Genomic DNA, 26,287 nt, shown 5'->3' on the forward strand with positions numbered 1-26,287 from the left:
TGGCAAAATGATATATATTTTATGAATATAAAATTTTGGAATTTTAAGATCGCTGTTTGAAACAAAAATGAAATGCCGAAAAAAAGAAGCCAAAACAGCATATTTTATAAAAATAAGTTATAAATAGAGTGAGATTTTAGAAGTATTTTTTTAAAATAAAAAAGAAAGTCAGAGTCAAGATGTTTCCGTGTAACATAATTAATGATTTGGCCGTCTTTAATTTTAAAAATTGTTCACATAATATATATTGCAATTTGGCCCCCTTAAATTTATAAAATCCTGACTCTGTAACTGTTTTATAAAAAGTTTCAGTGTGCTAGAAGCATTATTCGAAATGAAAAATGGAACGTTTAAAAGTAGGACTCTAAATTTTTTTTTGTAACATATGTAGCTCATTAGTATAATTAAAGATTCTAATAATATGAATTTAATATTTTTCTTTGAAACAGACGGGCATAATTCTTGGTCCTACAGTTCTTGGAAGATACGAATTCATGAAAGAGAAAGTGTTTTTTCCAGGAAGCCAAGATTTACTTGGTGTAGTAATAATAATTTGTCTACATTTATTCTTATTTTTATCGGCGGTGAAGATGGATGTCGCGATAGTACTAAAATCCGGAAAAAAGGCGCTAACAATCGGTACATTGATCGTATTGGTTCCGTTTTTTGTCGGTCTATGTTTTATTCATATTATCAAAGTTTATAAATTAGGAAACGAAGAAGAATTAAAAGAATTATTTTTCGTTATCCAAACACAATCTCTCACTTTGTTCCCCGTTATCGCGTACCTTCTCGGTCAACTCCGAATCACAAACACGGAACTCGGACGCCTTGGACTTTCGTCGGCGTTGGTTGCGGATATAATCGGTATGGTTACAAAAATAACTACAACTTTCATGAGAGACTCGAAAAACGGATTCAATCGACGAGATTTGATATGTATTCTCATATTTTTGCTCGTGGCGCTTCTCGTTTTTCGGCCAATTATGCGATGGATTGTTAACAATACCCCTTCAGGAATGCCTGTGGACAGTACATACATTGGCATAATTGTGCCACTTGTGTTCCTGTCAGGATTTTACTTTCACACAATTCATCAAGGCGGATTTTTGGGTCCGATTATTCTAGGGTTTACCGTACCGGCCGGTCCGCCGTTAGGGTCGGCTTTGATTGATAAATTTGAAGCTATGACATTTGGAATTTTGTTACCAATTCATTATGCTACAGCAATGATGAGGGTTGATTTTCTGGTTATTTTGCCTGAATTGGCTACATTGAAATATTTTATTGCTGCGGTAATTGTTATTTTTGTGGTCAAATTAGCGGTTAGTTTGATATCTGGATTGTTCTTCAATATTCGGTTGGTTGATGCTATTGCATTTGCTTGCATTATGAGTACTAAAGGAGTTCTTGAGCTAACAACTTATGTTGCACTTAAAGATACTGAGGTAATTAATAATAAAACTCTATCTTAACAATTTATTTGGAGTATTTTTGTGTGTGCAAAAATCGAACAAAATCAAATAATCAGAATCCCGAACTAATATAGTTCAGTTTGGTTTGATATTATAAATAAATAAAAATTTCTAATTCGGCTATGTTTTAGACATATGAATTTCTGTTAAATTTTAGTACAAAGCGGATTGAAGAATCAAAACGAACTAAAAATATAAGTCGATTTAGTTTGATTTGAAAAAATTATATTATTTTAAATTTTGTTCGATTTTGAAAATATGAAACACAATTTAAGTTTGGTTTGGTTTGGTTCAATTTGATAAAAATATTGAATATAATCATGATAAAAAAATTTGAATTGCAGAGAATTCGAGATGAAATTTTCGCCATTGGAGCTCTTTGCATACTATTGAACTCAACAATTATTCCAATTGTTGTCAAATTCTTCTATGACCCTTTAGGAAGAAATTCAGGCTATCAAGCAAGAAACATTGCAAGTTTAAAACCCGAATCGGAGCTCCGAATTCTTTCATGTATTCATAGAAATGACAACATAGCTTCAGCAATCAGAATGCTAAAAATTATATATCCAACAAAAGAAAGTCCTCTAAGGGTTTACGTTCTTCGTCTAATCGAACTCATCGGTAAAGCTACGCCGACTTTCTTGACTCACACGAAAGATAAGCCAGTTTCTACTTCGGATCCATGCTCGCAAAATGTCATCATTTCTTTCGATCATTACGAGCAGAGCAATCAGAATTCGGTATCGGTGCATAACTTTACGGCCATATCACCCGCGGTTTTAATGAGCGACGATATATGTACACTTGCTCTTAAAAAATTAACATCTCTCATTCTCGTCCCACTTCACAGAAAATGGTCTATTCATGGAGTAGTTGAATCTGACGACCGTTTGATTAGGGCTGTAACTCGGGGTGTTCTTGAAAAATCCCCGTGTTCCGTTGGGATCTTTTTCGATAGAATGAAACATAATTACAATTATTCACCGGCGAAAACGCCAGAAAGGATGTTTGTTTCGCTATGTATGATCTACTTAGGAGGCAATGATGATCGCGAGGCTTTGACATTAGCGAAACGAATGGCGAGGAATGCGTTTGCAAGTTTAACAATCATTCATATTGTTTCGGATAATGAGGAGACTAATACTAACGCGTTTGATTTCGACGAGAGAGTGCTGAATGCTAGGGTTTTGGATGATGTGAAGAAATGTGGTTTAGGTAATGAATTATCAGTGGTATACACAATGTATCCGGTGAAAGATGGAGCGGGAACTGCGTTACTTGTCAATTCCTTGGTGAATGATTTTGATCTTTTTATAGTTGGAAGAAGATATGGAATCGAATGTAAGCAAACGGTAGGATTATCACAATGGAGCGAAATTCCGGAACTCGGAATCATCGGAGATCTTCTTGCCTCTAAGGATCTTAATTCTGAAGCTTCTGTTTTGGTAGTGCAACAACAAAAACATATCAGAAGACTACATTAACAACATTATCAATACTTTTACTTTGATACATGTTGATGATGCACGGAAACGGAAATAGCCAAACGGAAAATGCAGTTCCGAAGTTTTCGAGATTCAAAAGTGTTTCATAAAATCAAACACGATACCTCGAAATCTAGAACCTGATAAATTTTTGTGCAACATATATTACGATCATTAGATTCATTAGTATAGGAAATATTTATGTAAGGTTTTCGTGTTGTGCGCATGAGGTTATTGTATCCGTCCGATGCAAAATCGAGACTGGATTAGTTATTATTTTTAATTATTTAAAAAATCTATATATTTCGAGATTCTACATATGGTAGAAAAACTTGATTTACAATGACGGAGATATTATATTTGAATTTGAGAATATCAAATTTTAATTTTATTTAATTATTTTACACACCGCAAAAATTCTCAACCTGCTTATCAGAAGGCATAGGATTTGATAAACTGAGAAATAATTATTTAACTAGTTATATAAAATTAATATCCTATTTATGATATTTATTATCTTTTTATAAATACATTCAGCTCCATTTAAAAAATAAAATAATGTATAGGATAACCATTAACTAGTTTGCATATCTCTACAGTCATGTCTAATTGTACTATTTTATTATTTTGTATAAATTGTAATTTTAAATTTTAATTTAATCGACTGAAAAAAAATATTAACCATGATATACATATTAAACTCGAATAAAGGATAAATCTGACTTCTAAACTTATGACTCGGGCTCAAATAACTCATTTTTAACCATTTTAATCAATTTAGGACAATATTTATTATTTTCCTCAATTGGAAACAATAATTTCTAAATTTAGGTGCTCTTAGGATAAATTAGATTATTTTACTCCCTGAACTTGTTCAAATTGTTACAAAAGTTCAAATTGTTACAATTTTATCCTTAATCCAAAAATCAAATGTATTGTCTATAATTGACTAAATACCTAAAAACAATTTATTTGATTTCAAGTTACAAGTTGAGGAATTTAGATTGATCCTCTACCGATTAAATTCTGAGGAATTAGATTGATCCTCTACCAATTAAATTCTGACTCTTCACTGATCAATTTCATTCTGACATTTTCATAGGTTGGGCTCGAATCAAAACAATCAGTCCTTTTTATTTTTAAATAGCCCAATTCCGGCCCGAACTTCATTTTTGTTATTCAAATCCGGCCCTTGACGCTATTTTTGTGGACTTGGACCTACATGTAAAATTAATAAAAATAAAAATCCAAAATTGCCATAAAATAGCGGACTTTTTTAAAATTTGGGCTCGAGGCGGGTTTGAAATCAAAAATCAATATTCAAATCCGACTAAGAGTACGGGCTTGGGGGCGCCGGGCGGATACCAATATCCATAAACATGTCTAATCCCAGAGTGTTTATCCCATGCAACTGTTGTGCCACGTCATTTTTACATCAAGCCAATGAATATTTGCGATAGTTTTAATTATTACTTATTTTTTTATCATTCAATTTTCCACATGGCTAACGCACAATTGGTTTGTTTCACGAATGACATGACGCAACGGTTGTGGGCAAATTTTTTTCCTAATGGCCTAATTACTCAAAAACCTCCACCTTTAAACTATTTTTCAATTGTACCCTTACGTTAAAAAACTCTCTCAAAACCTTCCCACCTTTTAAATTCCATTCCAATTGCACCATGACGTAGGATAATTCTCTCAAAATCCCACCACCTTTAGATTTTTTTCAATCGTTTCCTAAATTAGAATTTTTTATGGTTTTGATTTTAAAAAGTTATTGGATATAATTTTAAAAATATGATTTTTTACATTATTAATAATATTAGTGGTTAATTAGAATATATATTAAAAATGAAAGATTATAATACTTTGAAATGTAATTGAAAAATAATCTAAAGGTGGAGGAAATCTGAGAGAATTTTTCTACGTCAGGATGCAATTAAAAGAAAAATTAAAGATAGACGGCTTTTGAGTATATTGAGCCTTTCCTAATCCCATTACATCTTTGATTTTATTTTCTCTTTTTTTTCCTAATATTTTATTTTTATTGTGGCTTAGCATAGCTTATAAAGGACTCAAAAAAATAACAAAAAAAATTAACAAAAGAGAAGAGAAGAAGAAGAGAAAGATTTGAGTGTTGCTTTTTAATGGCAACCTTTGCTTCTCTTCTCTCTTCTTCTCTTCCTCTTCCTCATCAACTCCGACGACCTAACCACCGTAGCTCCGCCGCCTCTTTTTCACTATCCTTCCCTTTCTCTCCGCTTTCTTCTGTCACTATTACCTCAAAAAACCTCAGAAGACCCGCCACTCAAACCCTAATTGTTGCCTGTTCCGGTAATTCTGCTGATTTTTTGTCTAATTGGAATTCTGGATCTTCCTCTGATAAGGTTTGTGTATTTAATCTTATATTTTTTTCTCAATTGAAATCGAGTAAATTTAATTATCTGATTGCTGTTGTTCTATACTTATTGAGAAGCTCATTTTGTTTTGTGAGCTTGTGCTGTATTATAAATTTTTATTTGAATGGTTGAGCTTACCTGTTGAAAAATTTGAACCTTAATTCCCGAAAATATAAATAATATTATTGGGAGGTCTGTACTATGCCAGTATGACAGAGTTGTGTAGGGTGTGCAATTTGGTTTTTGGTTTGGTTCGGAAGCGATTTTATCTGATTGGTTTTGGAAGGAAACAAAACCAAATCGGATTGGAGACGTAAACTCCTTTTTGTTGTTGTTGCTATAGCTCAGCAAATTGACTGAATTGTACAATACCAATTTGAAGAGATGGTTGTAGTATAAATAATTGTCCTTTGTCAAAACTTAAGGGATTCGTTCACTATTAGCAGTCACTAAAGCAAAGAATGTGTAGTAATCAATAAGTGAGAGTTATTTACGTGGAAGAAAGATTTTTGTATGATTCTAATCGTAAATTGCTAAATGAGCTCTTTTAAAAATATGGTGTTGCAGCATTATAGAAAACAGTCTATCGCTTAGTCGAAAGATAAGCTTAGTTTTGCTTACTATTGCATTCTCTCTTAATTTGGATTTTTCAGGTTCAAACTTCAAAGTTTCTACATTGTTTGTGCATGTTTGCATGTGTTTTTGTATCTTGTTGACTGTTGAGAGAAATAAATTATGTAGTATCTTGTACTTGTTTGTTACTTTTACTAACAAATTAGGTCTATTGGTTATGCCGTTACATGGGAAGCCAGTTATCCCCGAGTAGGAATATTTTTGTTTTGCCTTTCATAATTGCCATTCAATTTTATTATATAGTTTTTTCTTATATAAATTCTATGTGTTTGTACTTTCAGAAATCATTTCTCTCGGATTTGATACAAGAGATAGAACCATTAGATGTGAGCCTCATTCAGAGAGATGTTCCACCTACTACCCTGGATGCTATGAAGAGGACTATCTCTGGCATGCTGGGCTTACTTCCATCTGATCGATTTAAAGTCTTTATTGAGGCTTTGTGGGATCCTCTCTCCAAGTTATTAATATCTTCAATGATGACTGGGTATGATCTTTTGCCTTATTTTTTAGTTTTACTTATTTTAAGGTCCCTTGAAGATGAATCAACAGATTGATATCATATAATGATAACTTTTTTGGGCCATTAACTGTTTTTGTGATTTATCTGATAGAGCGATGAGACTTTTATAGTTGAAAAAAGCAGCCTTTCTCCTCTCTTATTAATTCCAAAGCAGAGACCTTAGTTCTGCTATTCTTATTTGACTCGTACTTGCTTAATTGCTAGATATGTTAAACTTTTTTCAAGAGTGGCTCTGTGGTCATGACTCGTATTTTAAAAATTATGACCTTATACAATATACGTTATTTACGAAGTAACTATCTTGAATTATAGGTATACATTGCGGAATGCTGAGTATAGGCTTTGCCTTGAAAGAAACCTTGATGTATATGATGGAACTATAGAAAGTCAAACACCAGGAAATTCGAATCTTGATTTGCATGGGGAAGAAGTAGACAGTGCAAAAACAAATCACTATAACGGAAAAAATGACAATTTTGAAAGAATTGCCGAAAACTTGTCTGATAACGCTGGTATGGAAGGCCTTGGTGAAATGTCTCCTGAAGCTCAACAATTTATCCTTCACTTGCAGTCTCGTTTGGCTTCTGTGAAAAAGGTATGTATTTATATATATGCTCTAGGAAAGTAATTTGATCAATAAACAAGTCAGAGTATTGGTTTTATATTTTTTTTGGAATTTAGTTGATAGCTTAGTATAAAACCATTATTAGCTTGGTTGGAACTAGTGCCATATCTTTTTCTGCATGCCAAAATCTACATATATGTTAGTTAGAATTAGATTTTTTAAAGTGGTGATTTTTATTTTTATATCTGCAGGATTCCGGGATCAAGTACATCTGCTAATTACTTGTATATAATAACTATAAACCCATCTTTTTTGCCCATCTGTTAGAAATCCATTTATGAGGCAGAATGTATACTAATATTTTCTTTATTGTTGAAGGAACTCCATGAAGTCAAGAGAAAAAGTGATGCTCTTCAAATGCAACAGTTTGTTGGTGAAGAAAAGAATGATTTGTTGGACTACTTAAGATCTCTGCAACCAGAAAAGGTTATATTTAGTCTGTAATTTACTCTAAATGTTTTTTTCACATGCTCTTGTGCTGAAGTTTTTGTCCGTGGTTTAAAGTAGCAAAACATGTTTGTAGTGGTACCAATGATCCCTTCAAAGTGACTTGTGCTCTTCTGTTCTTCAATATTTAGAGACTAATTTATTTTGGTCATAATTTTGTGATATTTAAGGGTTAGATATGGAATCTAATTTTACCGTTGTTCCTGTTTAATCATCATTCTGAGTTCAGGTCAAAATTGCTGTTTTTCTTGAATTTTGAGAAGTCAATTGTTTCCTCCTTTATACTTTAGTTCCGTTTAACAGAAACCCTCCATTGGAGGTTTTGAAACAGTGAGGAAATTTTGATACCTAAAATTTTGGGAAGAAAATAATGATTTTAAAATTCAGGGGGAATATTGGATTACACATAGTTTCGCGGGCGATAGTAATTTTCTCTAGTGAAGTATTATCAGCTTGTTGGAACATGTCACTATACAAGCAATTTTACTTTTTACTCAATTTTGTTTACCTCTTATTATAGCTTATCATATTTTTGCTCTTTTTCTTTTATATTTCATTTTGTATTACTTTGATTCCCCTCTTGTTTAGCCAGTCTGTCTCCCTCATTTTAAAAATATACTTCTCTGACTAATGTAGTTGTAACATGAACAGGTAGCCGAGTTATCAGAACCTACATCTCCAGAATTGAAAGAAGTAATCCACTCTGTAGTCCACGGTCTCCTTGCAACTCTTTCTCCTAGGATGCATTCCAAAGCTCCACCTCAATCGGAGAACTCATCAGGCGGGACTCGAAATATTGGAAATGAAGATTGCGCTGAACTTCTTGAGAACACGCTCCATTTTCAGCCGCTGATTTCTTTGACGAGGGATTATCTGGCACGTCTACTCTTCTGGTTAGGCCTTCGTTCCCCTTGCTTTTGTTCCTTTTTATGTACTTAGTTAGCATATTGGTTTATGAGTAAAGGTTCATTTTGTCCCTCCAAACTTGAGACAAAAGATTAAAAGAGTTCAAGTTTGTGGTTTTGGACAAGAACACCCACAACTTGTCAATTTTCTGTCATTTTACACCTTTGACCGTCAAGAATGACGTCAAATTGACATCAACTTAGGGTGTAAAATGACCTAAAATTGACAAGCAGCTATAGATTTGGACTTTTTTGTTCGAAGTTAGAGGGGTAAAGTGAACCTTTGTTGTTTAATTTATATTAAGATTGTAACGATTGTTTTGCCCTTTCTGCTGTCTGTTTCTTATTAAGGTGTATGCTTTTGGGACACTACCTACGAGGTCTTGAGTATCGGATGGAGCTGAGGGAACTATTATCCTTAACAAGCAACGAGGAATACGATGGCTGTGGAGATGAAAAAGTTGCTTAAGGCTAAAGGTATCCGACTTAAAATGCTTCCATCAGTACATAGAAGTAATTGGATGTGTATACAGATGATGTTTTTCAACAAGACGATGCTTGAAGAGAGATTCTTAATTATTTATTTGCGGTTGGATAGGTTATTTGTGTGTAAAAGATTACTTCTCACGTTTGTTGTAAGAATACTTCAAATGTGGCTTTTATTGTTTAATACTAATTATTAAAGAAAAAGAGAGACTAGTATGTGCTGGCAGTGTAATCTAGTTGAGTTGACATGTGAATATTTATAAGATAACGAAGAAGTCGAGTAGAGTTCGAGTTTTAACTGTCTAATTAGGGTTGTAAACGAATCTAATCGAGTTGAGGTGTTCATGATCTGATGTTCCATGTTCAGCTCGTTACATGAATAAGGTATTCGTGTTTGGCTCGAGCTCGGTTCGAGTGGATATTGGTAGTTTATGTTCAGTTTGAGCCCAACTGATGTTCGTTTTATATGAAAAATGAGCCGAGTTTGAGCTGATCCAATTAAGTGTCAAATTTGCGAGCTCTCGAGCTTGCTCATTTAAATGCTAAACAAAACAACTTCCTGCTTACTCATTTAAGTGCTAAACAAACCGAGCTCGGCTTGTTTAGCACTTAATGAATGAATTCGAATAAAACTTGTTTAACATCGAATACAAATCAAATTCAATTAAAGCTCGTCTTGTTTAGCACTTAAATGAGTGACTTCGAATAAAATTTCTTTAACATCCAATACAAATCAAAATTAGTTAAAAATTCATCATTTAACTTGCATATGAGTCACCTCACGAGCTCGTTTACAAGCCATTCGTGAACATAAACTAGCCGGATCTCCTTAGGTTCAAGTTCAATTCGTTATAATTAATGGCTATAATCTAAATTTGTTCATTTTGTACTAATGAATGAGTTTGAACTAAGCTTTTATCGAGCCGAGCGGCTCAGTTCATTTTAAGCGCTAATTTTTAATGAGTTAGTTCATGCTAAGCCTTAGTTTTAATGAGTTTGAGGTGGGTCTTGTAAAATGAAACTTGATTGAGTTCAATTGTGGTCCGGGAGCTTCCTCACTCCAGCAAGCAGGACGAGATAACCATTTTTATCAGTAATGGACTTTCTTGAATTTGCTTATGCCCCTTAAATGTCTTTTCATAGATTCTTAGGTTAATCTAAGCAACAAAAAAAACGGATTTACGTCAGGATAACCCTTCTTTGAAACATTTTAATAGTGCTTTCAAATCGGAATCTATAAATCAGAGCACGTGGGCCAGTCTTTTTATCTTTAAATTTCGTAAACGACATTTGATATCGATATTAAAGTAGAATCGTAAGTCCCGACCTTGGGACTGGGACATGGGAGACGAAAATAAGCCTTCGCTGGGGGTTTTAGTTTTCAATTTTTGATCGAAATTATTATTAATTTTTTCACTCATTTGATTACACCCTATGTGTTGTGTCTACTGATCTCCCTTCATCTGCTTTGCTTCAAAGACTGAAACTGTTCAACAATTTTCACAAAGAACCCATCAATTTGATGAACATATATAAGCTAACATAATGTCTTACGTTTTCAAAACACAAAAAGTAAACTTAGATCAACTCTTACAAGGCCACATTTCACGTGGCCATCTTGTCCAAATCCATGCCAAAGTCTTCCAATTTCATGCTCATCAAGACAACTTAATTGCAACTCGGTTAATTGGCCACTACCCCCCTCAAATTTCTCTTAACATTTTCAACCAATTACACAACCCAAATTTATTTCCTTACAATGCAATCATCAGAGTTTTTGCCGATCAGGGTCATTTTCATCAGTGTTTTTTTCTCTTCAAAAATCTAAGAAGCAAGCTTCTTTGTCCGAATGGCTTGACTTTTTCTTTTATGCTAAAATCTTGTTTTGGTTCCAAGAATCCATCTTTAGTGAAACAAATACATACCCTAATCTTGAAATGTGGTTTAATTAATGACCCATTTGTTTGTAACGGTCTTGTGGCTGTTTATGCCAAGGGTTTGAGAGATTTGGTTTCTGCACGTTTGATGTTCGATGAAATGCCTGAGAGAAGTTCGGTTTGTTGGACTTCTTTAATTTCTGGGTTTGCTCAGTCTGGTTATTCTGAGGAGGTTTTGAGGCTGTTTTGTTTGATGATTAAGGAGAATATCCTGCCTGAGAATGATACAATGGTTAGTGTTCTTTCGGCATGTTCGAATCTTGAGGTTCACCACGTTGAAAAATGGGTGAGTGTTTTGTTAGAGCTTAATGATGGTTGTGATGCAGTGAAGAGTACTCTTGTCTATTTGTATGGGAAATGGGGGAGAATTGAGAATTGTAGAGAGTGCTTTGATGGTATTAGTGTTAATGGGAAGAGAAGTGTGCTTCCTTGGAACTCTATGATTAATGCATATGTGCAGAATGGTTTCCCTTCGGAGGGTTTAAGTATTTTTCGGTTGATGATCGAGGATTCCACTCGTAAGCCGAATCATGTAACAATGGTCAGTGTGCTTTCAGCCTGTGCTCAAATTGGTGATTTGGAGCTTGGTAGGTGGGTTCATGAGTATCTTGAATTTAAAGGATGTAGAGGTGTTGTGGAATCGAACACGTTCCTGGCCACCGCGTTCATTGATATGTACTCAAAGTGCGGGAATTTGGACAATGCAAAGGCGATATTCGGACGGATGGCGTGCAAAGATGTTGTCTCGTTCAATGCCATGATAATGGGTCTCGCCGTGAACGGGGAAGGGTGCGAGGCCGTCAAGCTTTTCTCGGATATGCAAGCGTTAGGTTTACATCCTAATGGCGGTACATTCCTTGGAGTTCTATGCGCTTGCAGCCACTCGGGGTTATCAGACAAAGGAAGGCAGATATTCCGAGACATGAGCTTGATCTTTTTTGTCCGTCCAGAATTGGAACACTACGCTTGCTATATTGATCTTCTCGCTCGAGAGGGCCATTTGGAAGAAGCAATCAAAGTTTCTGCCTCCATGCCGTTCAAACCAAATAATTTCGTGTGGGGCGCATTGCTCGGAGGTTGCTTGCTCCACTCTAAAATAGAATTGGCTAAAAATATTTATAAAAAGCTTGTTGAAGTAGATCCAACAAATTCCGCTAGCTACGTGATGTTAGCTAATGTATTTGCCGTGGATCATCGATGGGGTGATGTATCGGCATTACGGTGGTTTATGAGGGAGAAAGGTGTCAAGAAACAACCGGGTTGTAGTTGGATCAGCATTGATGGAGCTGTGCATGAATTTCTAGCAGTTTCTCCATCGCATCCGCAAATTGAGAGGCTATATCATACTTTGCGTGGTTTGATGAAGGAGATGAAGATAGCAAGTTCTTAGGATATGCCAAAGTGATTTATACTCATTTATGAATGCCTTGAGCACCGCAGTGGATTGCTTCAGGGTAGTCTTATGCATGATTTCTTTAAGAAAATTGGATCCTTTGATCGCAAGGGAAGTGTGATAAATGACCAAATAAGCAAGCTGACATGGTGCTGATGCGGCTCCATGTTGGACATGACTGCCGATATGGTGCCATGTGGACATGACCGCCGATGTGGTGCTGATATGGCGCCGTGTGACATGACATTATGTGAATAAAAGTAGTTTTGGTATACCTGTAAGTGTCCGACCCATCACCATGTTTGACAAAATAAAATAAAGTCAAACTAACAATGTAGATTTTTAGTGCAATAAAATTAGAGCAGAGTAATTTTATTGTTACTAGTTTCGCATTACGTGCTATGCACGTGACTCGTAACGTAACTCCCCAATGAACATAGTAAATAAATTATCAAGAAATATTTAAAATAATAGTTAATTAGGAATAGTTTATCTTATTTAATATTTTAAATGATCATTTTAATATACAGTTTAATATTTTTAATAGAGATTATAATTAAAATAGTGGTTATTAAATATTTAAAGTAGTATATTTCAGTTAGTACTTTAAACAATTATTTTAACATAATAGTTTATTAGGAATAATTTATCAAGAAATATTTAAAATAATAGTTAATTAGGAATAGTTTATCTTATTTAATATTTTAAATGATCATTTTAATATACAGTTTAATATTTTAAATGATCATTATAATTAAAATAGTGGTTATTAAATATTTAAAGTAGTATATTTCAGTTAGTACTCTAAACAATTATTTTAATATAATAGTTTATTTTAGTTAGTACTCTAATTTTAATAATTATCTTAACACAATAGTTTATTTTAGTTAGCATTCTAATATTTAAAATTATTTTAATAATTTATAATTTATAATTTATAATTATACTTTATAAAGTGAAAAGGACGTTAACTTAAATGTGTTTGTTCATGAGTGAGCACCAAGAAAAATTTTATTTGAATTTTTTTGGAAGCATGTAATATAATACGTTCAATAGTTTACTTGAAGAATATTATAAATTCTTTGTTGCTATGACGATTTTGTTAAGCTGTATCCTATAACATGTTTTAGTTGAGTAGATTACTATATAGTAAGTAGTTTTAATTATAATAGGAGTCATTAGTTTAGTTAATATTCCTAATCCAATTGAAAGTTTGTATTGTTATTATTCAAATTAGCAAAGAGTTTGTTTATTATTATTATTATTATTAAAGAGTTGGAATTTTGATTGAATTAGGAAAAGAGTTAGAGTTTTAATTTGATTAGAAGATTTATTAATAAATTAATTATTTTATAATTTATTAAGGACATTATCGTAAATGTGCCTGTCTCTCCCCCCCCGTGCTTTTATATATAGTATAGATATAGATATAGATAAATCAAAGAGAAAAAAAATTGTGATGGAAGAAAAAAGAAAGTTGGAGGAAATAAACCCAAAACTCTCTCAATTTAGATAAAGTAACTTTGAAATTATTTCTAAATATTGACTTACGTGATCCTGAAACGCAAATTTAGAGCCCTAGTTGATCCAGAAGTTAATATGGACTTTTAATCCCAAAAATACAAACTTTTTAGACCCAAAAAAGTTAAAATAAATTTATTTGATCCCGAGATACAAATTTAAGAGATGCATTGACCTTTTGTTCAAAATGTTACTGAACTAAACCGAATAAATCATGCTCAACTCTCTCGTCAACCAGCTAAAAGTAATTTAAATAATTTATTTGTTATCTATTAACTATTTTCGAAATTGTAGTTATTATGTATATATTATAGAATTTGGGAATAATTTAGGTAATAAAAGATACATCATCTAAGCAAATTGATGAAAATTCCGTATGAGTTGGTGGTTGAAACTATCTGTAACTCTTGTCATTTACTTATCTTCAACTTCTTACAAACATTAAAAAAAAAAAACATTATAGTAATATCTTATAGAAAAAATAGGCTACAAATTAAATGTTACAGTCCCAATGTAATACAATCATGTTAATTAGTTTAGAGTTTGAAGTAGATTAAAAGAAGGTTAAAAATTAAAAATAAAAACTTTTCCGGAATTTTTAATATGAAATTGTTAAAGATACACACACATGAGAACATATTTAGCCTAATATATTAGTCTAATAAATAATAAATTAGTCTAACTTTGTAAATCTAGTAGTAAAATTTTATAACTAAATCAGTTTAAGGAGTATAATAACGTATTATCACAAAAAATACACATGAGAACATATTTATTACGCAAGTAAATATTTATTATTACTAACATAATTAGTTTAAAAACCTGCCACATCACTCCTAAAATTTCGGACTTTCTCTCATTAGAATCTTTTTAAATTCTCTGAAAAGATATACTCGAAGAAAATTTTCTGTTTCTTTTCTCTCATTCGATTGGTCAAATTAATTCCTATTTATTATTAAAATATTAACTTAAATTTAGAGTCTCAATATATACAAATCTCCTTCTTTAAAACCCTACGACTTATTCATTATTTTTCTCAATCAATTCACCACCACCGCCGCCGTTTACGGCAGCTGAATTTTCAGTCAACAATGGACAGGAGAATCAACGGCGGTGATCATCTCCAATGGCCGTTGGAGCTAACTGACCATGATTTTGATCGTCAGATCCCTCAAACCCCTATTTTCTCACCACTAAACCCTTACCATGAAACCCAAACACAAACCCTACCAAACCCTACTTTTCAAAACCAAAACCCTAATTTGCAAAACCTTCAACTTCTTCAAAGAATGGCTAATGATTATCAGAACGTTAATTATTCTGATTTCTTTGATCCGGCGGACATGCAAAACCACCACCACCACCAGCTCCTCCACCACCAACAACTGAATCTTGAAGAAGCTTTGAACCGGTTGAGTCTAGCCGAAGCTGCTTCTTCTTCGCATCATTATCCGTTATATTCGCAGACAGAGAGAGAATTTCCGTCTCCGCCGCTCAACAGAATGCGAAGTTATTCGGCAAATCTTGGCCTGCTGAACTCAGGTTCCGATTTTCGTTACTATCAGAATTCTGTTTCCGATCAGAATTCCGTTCACGATTCTCGTCACTATCAGAATTCCGTTCACGATTCTCGTCACTATCAGAATTCCGTTCAAGATTCTCGTTACTATCAGAATCCATCGGCTCATTATTTTCATAACCAAGATTCCGTTTCTGATCGTTACTGCCGTTACGGTACGTCAGATTCTGATCGTTACTACTATCAGAATCCAACTCCTGGAAGCCTTTACTATCAGAATTCGTTCCCTCAATCTTTCCCTAAATATACCAGCCATAACAACAACAGCAACATCAACAACAGACCGAATGTCCGGCGCCGGAGTTCATCCCACGAGGAATTACACTACAACAGACACCATCAAACTAGGGCTAGCTCCGCCAGATTAGATCCGACGACACCAGAATTTAACAGAGCTTCCAATTCCGCAACCGAAAAGCGTAACGGAGAAATAATTCAATCAAGAAATTACTCTTCGATGGAGCAAGTTAGAGGGAGAATCGCCGAAATTGCGAAAACTCGCGACGGGTCTAGTTTCTTGGAGCGAAAAATTGAAGAATTGATTCCTGAACAAACGGAGATGATTTTCTTGGAGATGAAAGAACATTTATTTGATCTAGCTATGGAGTCCGATAAACATGCATATGCTAGTGGTGTAATTCAGAAACTATTCTTGGCCTGCAATCAAGAACAGCTTGATCAATTTTTTCTCATAATGATCCAAAGTGATAGATTCCCATCTTTATGCAATCATATTCAAGGGTAATATATACTACTATCTTCCTGCGTTTTATATTTTTTATTATTATTAAATTTGCGGAATCGCTAAACTTTCATGTTATTTACTTTTAATTGATCACGGAACTTTAATTTGTTTCAATTTAGGTATTAAACTTCAAAATTATAAGTAACCGTAAGTTTTTTTAGTGTGATTACATGTAAAATTGAGTCTATATGGCAACCGGATCTTGTCGAATACCTAGTTGCCATTTAAACTCAATTTAACGTAAAATTAATAAAAAAAAAACTCTTGTTACATTGTAAATTTAAACGTCTCAACTGAAATAAATGAAAGTTTTGTGACCAATATATTTTGTGTGTGATTTCATGCAAAATTGAGTCTATATGGCAACCGATCGGTTTTCATAAAGTCAATTTTAACTTAAGATAATTCAATTATGCTTATTTGAGTATATTTCCTATTTAGAAATATATTTCCTATTTAGTCATGCTAATTTGATTATATTTTCTATTTTGTTTTTTGTAATAATGTGTAGAACTCGTGTGGTGCAAAAAATGATAGACTTGGTGAGAGACGATGATGAGAAAAAATCTTTAATTGCGTCTGCTTTGAAGAATAGGACTGTTTACCTGGCCAAAAATCAGAATGGTCATCATGTTATTCAACAATGTCTCAAATACTTTCATCCTGAGTATACTCAGGTACTACATTAACCATTCGATCTGTGTAAATTTGTTAATCTTATTAGGGTGTGCATTATTCGGGTAATTATCCGGTCGAACTAAACCAAAATTGTAAGTTAGTTCGATTTTCAGTTAATTTGTTTTGGTTATGGTTTTAAAAAAATGATACATTCGGTTTGATTTAGTTTTTCGTATGGAGTTTCCAAATTTTAACCCAACCGACTAAATTAACCGAATTATATATATACATAACATAATTTTTGTAAATTTTTATAAATTTAAGATATTTTTGTAATTTTTTATAGTACTTAGTTTCCGATTTTTTTCTCTAAATTCAGTTATTCGGTTAACTAAAATAACCGACTGAACCAAATAATTCTTTCATTTCGGTTATATAAAATTATAATAAAAATATATGAATATTCATGTATATAATTGTTTACTTTGTAATAAAATTTATGAGCCACCCCATGCAGCATATGTTGGAAGAAATAGCAGAAAGCTGTGTTGAAATTGCTACGGATAGAAGTGGATGTTGTGTGTTGCAAAAATCTATTGAGAAAGCTAAAGGAGAAGTTAGAGACCGTATGATCAATCAGATCATAGATCATGCATTCGTCTTGTCCGTTGATTCTTACGGGTATGGTTATTTATTGGTATTAAATTTTCCGGATTACTAAATTTTCGTATTAATTTTTCTTCAGAAAATTTTAACTTTTTTTCAATTTCAACGCTGAATTTTTAAATTATAAGCGACAGAAAATTACTTAGTGAAATCATGTCGAATATAGTTAATGTGGCTGATTGCCACATAGACTAATTTGACCCCAAATTATTAAATAAACTTCTTGTTGCTTATATTTTAGAATTTAATGTCTAAATTGAAACAAGGTAAAGTTTTTTTTACCAAAATAAAATAATCGAAAATTTAGCGACTATATTTATACGCCGTTATTTGCTACTATTATCAAAATTGATCAATATGTAAATGTGGTGTTGTGATTATAGGAACTATGTTGTGCAATTCATACTTCAAATGGGCATACCACAAAATGTAGCTCGCATCTTGGAGAACCTCCGAGGAGATTATGTCAATCTTTCGAAGGACAAATTTGGCAGCAATGTGGTGGAGAAGTGTTTGAAAGACTGCGGTGGTTATATTGCAGCCGGAATTATTCACGAGATCATGCAAAGCCCGTCGTTTTTAGAAGTCGTTCAGAATGAGTTTGGCAACTATGTTATTCAGTCGGCATTGCGAGCAGCTACGGTAAATTTATACGATCTCAAGTTTTTATATTGCACGGAAGCTTATCGAGTTTTCTATTTTAATGCTTTATTTGTTCGTTTTCAAAAAAACTTTAAAAATTCAAAACTTCATATTTATAACTTATTTTTGGAAAAATATAACAGGTATGTTTATGTAAATTTATACAATCTGAATTTTTTTATTTTCGAACCTCGACACTATGTAATGAATATCGTATAGTCTTAACTCGTTTTTTTTATTTCAATTATGGGTACTTGTCGAACCTTATATTTTGACATTTTACTTTCACTTTTAAAATACTTTGAAAACTTTAAAACCTTACATTTATAACTCTTTTGAAATATAATTTGCCGTTTTCCATTTCAGGTTTTTCCATTTTAGTTTTTCTATTTTCATGCAATATAACATGGATTGAATCTTTAACCTTCTTAATATAGTATGAATCCCGACATTCCTATAATGTTAATTGTTCCGTCTTGAGCTGAATTTTCACGAAAATTGGTCGGCTCTAACATTCAGCATCTTACTTTTCGTTTTCAAAAAAAAATTTGAAACTTTAAAATTTTATATTTACAACTTTCTTTTTCAAGTTATATAACTTAATTTCATGACAAATATACTGTTTTATATTTTTAACTTAATTAATGAAAATACAGGGAGAACAATACCACAATCTTGTGTGCCTGATCAACCGTCATTCCAAACAACTTCATAGCCATCTTCATGGGAAAAAAGTGTTGGCTCGTACTCAATCAAGAAACAGGCATAATCATGTAAGAATTGTAGGCTACTAGAGAAGAAATTCTCTGTTATATTTCTATCTCCGCGTACGAAAATTATTGCCTAGCCCGAGTTTATGATGGACCGTTCTCACATGAATATATTTCGTAATTCATAGATTATGGAATATTTTTTATAAGAGAGGTTCGTGAAGAACTAGGTGTAAGCAAGAATTTCCTGTATGGGATTTTGTTGTTTTTGTTATGTTTTAGGGTTTAGGAACTCATGTTGTTTAGTTGTAAGAATTAGGGTTTTGCCATGTTTCATGGTATTTCCCTATATGTTGGTTGTTATATATTAAGTTGAATTATTGACATTGAATTTGGTTCCTAGAGATATTGAGCTTCACCCAATTGTGGATAATTGTTTTTGTGAGTCACTATATTTTGCTTCATTTTTTTTTGATAATTGGGGAAAGGAGAGCCTTGTTGGAAGATTTGATCCACGACCTATCAGTTTGTTGTCCAACGCTTGTTTTTAATTTTAGTTACCGTAAATTATTTTATTTCGTTTGATTAAAATATGGTCAATGAAAAATATGTCGAGCTGAGTTTTGGTTGATTTTGTGTGTAAATGAGATAGAAGATGTAATTTGACATAACTGATAAAAATTGATTGTCATTTATACAAAACTAAACTGAAGAATGATTAAAAACTTCTTGATGTTTTTATAATCGTATTACGATCATAATTTTTTATAAGTTCAAAGTATTGTAACCTTTAAAATCAATTACTCCCGACTGTTAAAATAATTTATTTTTATATACAGTTGACCCTCTAATAATTAATATACATGCTTGATTAAAAATTCATTAGTTATTAGAATTATTAATTTATTAAATATTACATAAGACGTAATATTAAAGTTTGGTTCCCTAAAATTTTATTAATTATTAGAGGATTATATTTGTAAGCATCTTAACTAAGTGTCAAATATTGGCAAAAAAAAAAACTAAGTGTCAAATATGAGACATAGTAAAAAAAACTCAAATTTGACAAAAAAAAGGGGGTATATTTGAAAATAAACTAGAAAATTTGATAAATTTTGTGATTTTGAAAGTTTGGATATAATCAAAAATAATCAAAAAGGTGAAATTGTTTTGAATGTCAAGTCTTTGGTTTTTTTCTTTTTTACATTTTAACACCAATTTTTATTTTCTCAACAATGGAAAATTATTATGTGCCCAGTAAAAAATTTATGTACCGTCCAATATTCTTGTTATCACATAAATGATAATTAGTTGGAATTTGAACAGAAACCTCCCATTTTTGAAAAAAAAAATAGTTGGATTATTAAAATATAAAAAATAAAAGAATAGAAATACTATCGGCCAAAAACAAATACCTACTAACCAAAAAAATTCCAAAAAATGGACATATTTATAAACTGTATCTAAATGTTTTGATTTTGCTATAGTTTAAAAACTTTATTACTCCCTCCGTCCCAATAGAGTTGTCCACTTTGAGAAAATTTTTTGTCTCAAAATTCTTGTCCACTTTCAAAAAGTAACTAACTTTTGCACTTAGTTTTTCTATATTACCCCTATTTAAAATAAACTAATGAGTAAATTGCAAGTGAGTCCTATATTAAATAGGGGTATGATAAGGAAAGTAAGGAAAATTTTACAAAACCCATAAACAATAATTGCTTTTCTTAAACTGTGTGATAAAGGCAAAGTGGACAACTCTATTGGGACGGAGGGAGTATATTTTTAGTCATACTTTGAATTTTAATTCTATTTGCTTGAAAATTAAAAATTTAGTATATAATTTTAATGGCTTGAAAGTTATTGAATGGTAGGATAATGAAGACAAACTTATTCGATTTAATAGAAAAAGCAAACATAAACATTTAGTTAAAAATATTGGGTTAATGTTATAAAAATTCACTAACTTTACATGTTTTTTCATTTTAATAACGTAGTTTAAATTATTTCATTTTCATACACAAACTTTTTCTTTAAATCCATGCACAGTGCTTATAGGTGTCACGGCTTTATTGGTGTAATTCGCTCAGGTGGGGGTCATTTTATTCAATGAATGAGTGTCACTTCAGCACCGTGAATGAATTTGAGAAAAATTGATAGTTTGCGCATAAAAATGAGAAAATTTAAACTGTGTGATTAAAATGAGAAAACGTGTAAAGTTCGTGATTTTTTTCACATTAATCCAAAAATATTTTAGATATTTAGCACAAGTGGCTAAAACTCCAGTATATTCCTGAGATTTCAGTTGCGAGACTCAATAGCGCCAATACTTTAAAATTATTTAATATCTCCAAAATCTAACAACTATAATTCAGTTTAAAAAATTAAATGTTTATCCAATTAACCAAAAATGAAAATAAATCTGTAGTCTAAAACACCTAACACGATAACCAGCTTATGAATTGTGGACAGAGTGGACGAAGGGAGCATTAATTAAGGAACATTCTTTGCTGATATTCTATTTGGAAAAATCCCTAAAGAGGGACTTAAAATAGCAATAAAATGGCATCTAAACAAATGAGAACTTTGCAATAACATCGAGACACAAATCATATGGCATTACATCTCAATACTTCTCTAACTTAACATATAAGGATAAAAGATCTAATAGCTGAAAAGTATATAAATCATAACCATACAGCTTCATGTACAGCAGATTTTACTCGGAATCTGACGAGTCGTGATTTTCGCTTTGTCTCACATTCCTCTTGGTTTGCGTTGTAGCTTTAGATGAAACCGATGATTCGCCGTCAAGAAATACCACATTAGCTTTAGCCAACCTCTCTTCTAAATCCTCAGTGCTGAACTCATCAGTACCACCAAGCTGGTCGAACCCCACCTAAATATTTGCAAAAGAACATTATATAGCGAAACCAAAACAGCAACTCATCTAACAAACTAACAACACACGGACTAATGAGACATACCACATAATCATCCACTTTAGCATTCTTTATAAGAGCAAGAGTTGGAAGAACAGTGATCTTTAGTCTCTCAGCTAAAAACGGACTTTTCTCGGCATGAATTTTCAGAAAGCGGGTCTCTATGTGCTGCTTCGCCAATATACTCAAATGCTTGTCAATCACCTGAAAATGAACTGTAAACATTAATAATGGCATGGACTTCTTTCTTTTTCATGTAATATTAATACGACCAATAAGGATATACAGTGATTAAAAGCTGGAAATCATATTTTTTTATTAGAGCCATGTAATATTAATACGACCAAGAAGGATATACAGCGATTAGAAGCTGGAAATCACATTATATATTACAGCCATGTAACAGTTAGAATGGAGAAACTTTATAGGACAAGTGAAAGTACCTCCCTTTTGTCTAGCTCTCGAGCAATGAATAACAAAAAAGACATTTTAGGAAGAAAAAATGAAAAAAAAATAGTGTCCTGACAGGAAAGCATTGGAGCATAAACATAAGGTTAATATCCAAGCAGCTCACTGCCTCAGAAACAAAGAGCGTAGATATTTCCGAAGCTAAAGTTGATCTACAAGTCTCATTAAAAAGCAGATATAGAACCGGAAATCAACTCCACTCGTATCAATGGACTAGCGACAATCTACAGACATACTACTATCAAAAGAAAATCAATTGTACCCAATCATATAAAAATTCGATAGAGCAATAACTCAATATATAATACTAAATTACACTCCAAAGAAGTATATCATGCAATTGATGAAGAAAAATATGGACATTTTCGGAATTGATTATTCGCAAAAGATCATTTCTTTTTCCTTTTTCATCTCTAAATTCGAAAAAGATTGTACTCTAGAAACTACTGCATTTCCAATCACAGGAAATGACTAAATGAAACTTAATAGAACTGAATCCCTGCATCGTTTAGACTTCTCAAACACAGTTAATAAATTCAATAGACCAATAACTTAATATTTACGACTAAAATATACTCCAAATAAGCACATAACGCAATCCATGAAGAAAATTACGGACATTTTCCGAATAGATCATCCACAACAATTCATTTGTTTTTCCCTCTTTACCTCTAAATTCGAAAAAGATAGTACTCTAGAAACTACTGAATTTCCAAACACAGGAATCGACTAAATAAATCTCAATGGAACTAAATCCCTGCACTGTTTCAACTTCTCGAACACATTTAAATTTTAATAACAGAACACTTCAAATAACAAAATTTAAAGCTTCAACCTAAATCATAATTATGACAATTAAATTTGTTAACGATTTCTATTCAAATTTTAACTCAATGTAACCTAAATCATATTCAAACCTAATTATCCAGCCTAAAATCCCTAACAACAAGTTCACATTGCTCATTATAATCTTATAATTTACCTTGCAAGGCCAATTCTCGCGATAAAAATGACAAACAACACGATCACTAGCTTTCACAATTGAGAAAAAATCCTTCTCCGAGAAAATCTCGGTGTAATCACCGTGACCTAGGGAGATCCAACGGTTACGCTTCTCCGCCATTTTTTTCATCTGCTGTAAGCGTCTCTCTCGAAGCGCTTCGAGATCGTCTTCATCGAGCCGTTCAAATGCTGCGATCTCTTCGTCTAGCTTGTCCTCTACGGCTTTTGCTACTGTAAGTACTTGTTTCTCTATGATCTGAACAAACACAAAAGAAATTGAAAAACAAGAGAGATTGAAATCGAAATTGGAAAATGTGATTGATTATTTACCTCTTGAATATTTGAATTTGCCATTGTTGGGAAATTTTTGGAGTTTAAAATTGAAATGGATTTGCAGAGATTGAATTTAGGGGATTTGAATTGAGAAGATGATGATATAAACGACGTCGGTTTCTGTTTTTTTTTTCTTAGGTGGGCTAAGGCTCAGTGTTGGGCTCAAACTTCGATGGGCTATAGAAATGCTGGATGAGAAAGACACTGTTTATAACATCTATTTTAAGCATAAAGTATTAAAAAATATGTATGAAATGTATAATTTTTTTAAATAGACCAAATTAATAAAATTAAAAGCTTCTGAAACATGTACTAAACTTGTTTAAAGAACTTTACAGAAATAAAAGCTTAACCTATTATTAGGTCTCTAAATTATACTTCTTTTAATTACCTAGTCTATAAATTAAATTTTGTCTCTTTTTAGTCTATGAACTCATGAACAACGTGAATTCAAATTTTTTGATAGATTCAATTAGAAATTCCGTTAGTTATGTGACATTTTTTTAATAAGTGACTCGCTATTTTTGGAGCGTGATCGCATGCTTTTAACGAAAGGACTTAAAGACAAGTTTTTTTATAAATTCAGGAATTAAAAACAGACAAAATTTAATTCATGAACCGACTAATTAAAAGATGTATAGTTTAACGGCCTACTAATAGGTTTATCCTAAAATAAAAGGAATCCTAAATTAATAATATAAATCTACGGTTATGAATTTTTTTAAAGATAAATGTATTGCTATGAAATTTTTTAATGATAATTTGAACAATTTATTTTTTTTATGAATCTTTTAAAATATTATTCTCGTTCAGTTTCTACTAAAATCTCAATAAAATCACTATACGTTTTAAAACTAAGTGGAACTAAAAAATTAATTTGTATATAATATTAAATCCAATCAAACTAAATTTATTGCATTGATTAATTGGCTTGATTTGATTTCTGAAGACCCTTAAACAAAAGTAATTGTTATGATAATACGCGATAATGATCTCAAAAGTATTTCAAATTATCGCTTTATTTTAATAATCAAACTTTGATTAAATTATGATTTTAAAATTCCGATGATTTTTCTTCCAAAATACATATATGGTAGCCAGATTTTGTCATGTTGTTATTTTTTTTTTGCTTGTATTTTACTGAAATTTTATTATTCATGTATAATTTCACTCTAGCAAAGTTTTTTATTCAAAATTATACATATGTGTTAAGTTTGAAGATAAAAATAATTAATTCTTATATGCATTCTTTACCGGAAGTCTTTATGTTGAAACAAAATTAAAGTAAACCAAATTAAAAATAAAAAAATCTAATTATTATATGAAAAATATTACTGACCAATTTAATTTATATAGTGGAATTTCAAGTAATTATCCCAAAAATATAGTGAAATACAGAAGATAATCACAATCCATAATAAAATAACACAAGTGAGAATACAACAAACATTACTAGTAACAAATACACTTTTATTACACTACCTTAATTAAATACTCAATTATTAATCTTGAGTTTAACACTTGATTTCCAATACAAAATCAAATTAAAAACTCTCATTCATGAGAAATTCTTATAAAACATATAAAAAATAATAATAATTTAAGGGCACTTGGGCTTGCCCTTAGAGTTCTTCCAGTCTCTGTAGCAAGGGCACTCATGCTTGTTTCCATAAGTTCCAGAAGGTACACATTTGCATTGTTCACAGCATATTCCACAGTATTTCATGCACCTATCTTTTACTCCTGCTCTTGCACATCTATCATTGCATTTCTTGCCACATAAAACTATACATATATCAAAATAACCCATTAATTATTATGTACAAAAAAAATTGTCTTTATAAATATTCGAAACGAAAGATGGCGAAGCGGTATTTATAAATATAAAGTTTTAGAGTTTCGTAAGTGTAATGTCGAAACATACTACTCGAGAAATTTCCGATACAAGGCAACAAATAAAAAAGGAGAAGCACTTACGGGAGGCAGCCATGACAGGTTCCAAGAAAGAAGAGCTGAAAAGAAGAGCGCACAGAAGCAAAGTAGCAAAGAAGATCTTCATTTTCTTGAGTGAAATATGTAAACAACCAAGTGAGAGTATATATATATAGAGTTGGAGCTGAAAAAAAAAAGGAATTAAATAGTTATTCAAACCAAACCAAATTAAATTTTATTTGATCGGCACGCACGTGTGCTCGCGCACGCAAATGCGTATATAAATTGACATATACATATTAGGCTTAATTGTCAAAAATCACCAACTTTCGCGTATTTTTAATATTTAAAATAATCTTTTTTTTCTTGTCATATTTAACATTAACTTTTATTTTTTGGCATATTTGTTCACGTGACCATTTTGGATAAAAAAAAACGACGTCGTTTTGGAGATAAAACGATGCCGTTTTGCATCCAAACCAACATAATTTTTCAAAGGATATGCAACCATGAAAACTGAAAGTTAACGTTAAATATGACAAGAAAAAAGATTATCTTAAATACTAAAAATATGCGAAAATTTGTGATTTTTGGTGCAATCAAGCCTACATATTACTATATTTATCATATGTAATTGTAGTCTAAATATATATTAACTGAACTAAACTGAATTAAATAAAAATAGATTAACCGAGGTAAAATGTTATATAAATGTTTAATGAAGTTCAATATTTATTTTATTTTTTATAAGAATGTTCTAGCAAATGGAACTATTGGCCAAACTGGTGGAGCCAACCACTGGCTGAACTGTTCGAGTAA

The 26,287-nt window shown here is 31.9% G+C and overlaps 5 protein-coding genes across 5 annotated transcripts; 3 read left to right on the forward strand and 2 right to left on the reverse strand.

Annotated features, from left to right (window-relative positions):
• Positions 1–5,047: 5,047 nt before the first annotated feature.
• On the forward strand, positions 5,048–9,281 carry LOC126660744 (uncharacterized). The gene is made up of 6 exons (XM_050354401.2): positions 5,048–5,352; positions 6,279–6,484; positions 6,833–7,115; positions 7,464–7,571; positions 8,244–8,485; positions 8,849–9,281. The coding sequence occupies exons 1-6, from the start codon at positions 5,113–5,115 to the stop codon at positions 8,964–8,966; spliced, it is 1,197 nt and encodes a 398-aa protein (XP_050210358.1). The 5' UTR covers positions 5,048–5,112; the 3' UTR covers positions 8,967–9,281.
• Positions 9,282–10,337: 1,056 nt separating this feature from the next.
• LOC126659661 (putative pentatricopeptide repeat-containing protein At3g08820) lies at positions 10,338–12,694 on the forward strand. The gene has a single exon (XM_050352975.2). It carries the CDS (start codon positions 10,529–10,531, stop codon positions 12,308–12,310), a length of 1,782 nt encoding a protein of 593 aa, XP_050208932.1. The 5' UTR covers positions 10,338–10,528; the 3' UTR covers positions 12,311–12,694.
• Positions 12,695–14,814: 2,120 nt separating this feature from the next.
• LOC126660055 (pumilio homolog 12-like) lies at positions 14,815–19,261 on the forward strand. Its single transcript, XM_050353379.2, has 5 exons — positions 14,815–16,154; positions 16,670–16,835; positions 17,294–17,457; positions 17,826–18,084; positions 18,741–19,261. Exons 1-5 carry the CDS (start codon positions 14,926–14,928, stop codon positions 18,876–18,878), a joined length of 1,956 nt encoding a protein of 651 aa, XP_050209336.1. The 5' UTR covers positions 14,815–14,925; the 3' UTR covers positions 18,879–19,261.
• A 2,100-nt stretch (positions 19,262–21,361) lies between these two features.
• On the reverse strand, positions 21,362–23,643 carry LOC126659564 (thioredoxin domain-containing protein 9 homolog). Its single transcript, XM_050352863.2, has 4 exons — positions 23,534–23,643; positions 23,184–23,459; positions 21,779–21,937; positions 21,362–21,690 (listed from the first exon to the last, which is right to left on the reverse strand). Exons 1-4 carry the CDS (start codon positions 23,555–23,557, stop codon positions 21,511–21,513), a joined length of 639 nt encoding a protein of 212 aa, XP_050208820.1. The 5' UTR covers positions 23,558–23,643; the 3' UTR covers positions 21,362–21,510.
• Positions 23,644–24,938: 1,295 nt separating this feature from the next.
• Positions 24,939–25,623, reverse strand: LOC126660866 (peamaclein-like). The gene is made up of 2 exons (XM_050354564.2): positions 25,514–25,623; positions 24,939–25,321 (listed from the first exon to the last, which is right to left on the reverse strand). Exons 1-2 carry the CDS (start codon positions 25,593–25,595, stop codon positions 25,137–25,139), a joined length of 267 nt encoding a protein of 88 aa, XP_050210521.1. The 5' UTR covers positions 25,596–25,623; the 3' UTR covers positions 24,939–25,136.
• Positions 25,624–26,287: the final 664 nt, after the last annotated feature.

This window comes from Mercurialis annua, linkage group LG8, assembly GCF_937616625.2.
Source record: "Mercurialis annua linkage group LG8, ddMerAnnu1.2, whole genome shotgun sequence".
NCBI classification, from domain to species: Eukaryota; Viridiplantae; Streptophyta; class Magnoliopsida; order Malpighiales; family Euphorbiaceae; genus Mercurialis; species Mercurialis annua.

What these genes read in the sequence shown, in the direction of transcription:
- LOC126659661 (XM_050352975.2), top strand. Translation starts at nt 10,529, where the DNA reads ATGTCTTACGTTTTCAAAACACAAAAAGTAAACTTAGATCAACTCTTA.
- LOC126660866 (XM_050354564.2), bottom strand. Translation starts at nt 25,595, where the DNA reads ATGAAGATCTTCTTTGCTACTTTGCTTCTGTGCGCTCTTCTTTTCAGC. An exon ending in ACCTGTCATGGCTGCCTCCC is followed by an intron (nt 25,322 to 25,513) that starts GTAAGTGCTTCT and finishes ATATATGTATAG; the next exon opens with TTTTATGTGGCAAGAAATGC.
- LOC126660055 (XM_050353379.2), top strand. Translation starts at nt 14,926, where the DNA reads ATGGACAGGAGAATCAACGGCGGTGATCATCTCCAATGGCCGTTGGAG. An exon ending in TTATGCAATCATATTCAAGG is followed by an intron (nt 16,155 to 16,669) that starts GTAATATATACT and finishes AATAATGTGTAG; the next exon opens with AACTCGTGTGGTGCAAAAAA. An exon ending in TTCATCCTGAGTATACTCAG is followed by an intron (nt 16,836 to 17,293) that starts GTACTACATTAA and finishes CACCCCATGCAG; the next exon opens with CATATGTTGGAAGAAATAGC.
- LOC126660744 (XM_050354401.2), top strand. Translation starts at nt 5,113, where the DNA reads ATGGCAACCTTTGCTTCTCTTCTCTCTTCTTCTCTTCCTCTTCCTCAT. An exon ending in GATCTCTGCAACCAGAAAAG is followed by an intron (nt 7,572 to 8,243) that starts GTTATATTTAGT and finishes TAACATGAACAG; the next exon opens with GTAGCCGAGTTATCAGAACC. An exon ending in CTGGCACGTCTACTCTTCTG is followed by an intron (nt 8,486 to 8,848) that starts GTTAGGCCTTCG and finishes TTTCTTATTAAG; the next exon opens with GTGTATGCTTTTGGGACACT.
- LOC126659564 (XM_050352863.2), bottom strand. Translation starts at nt 23,557, where the DNA reads ATGGCAAATTCAAATATTCAAGAG. An exon ending in CAAATTCAAATATTCAAGAG is followed by an intron (nt 23,460 to 23,533) that starts GTAAATAATCAA and finishes GTGTTTGTTCAG; the next exon opens with ATCATAGAGAAACAAGTACT. An exon ending in CTAAAGTGGATGATTATGTG is followed by an intron (nt 21,691 to 21,778) that starts GTATGTCTCATT and finishes GCAAATATTTAG; the next exon opens with GTGGGGTTCGACCAGCTTGG.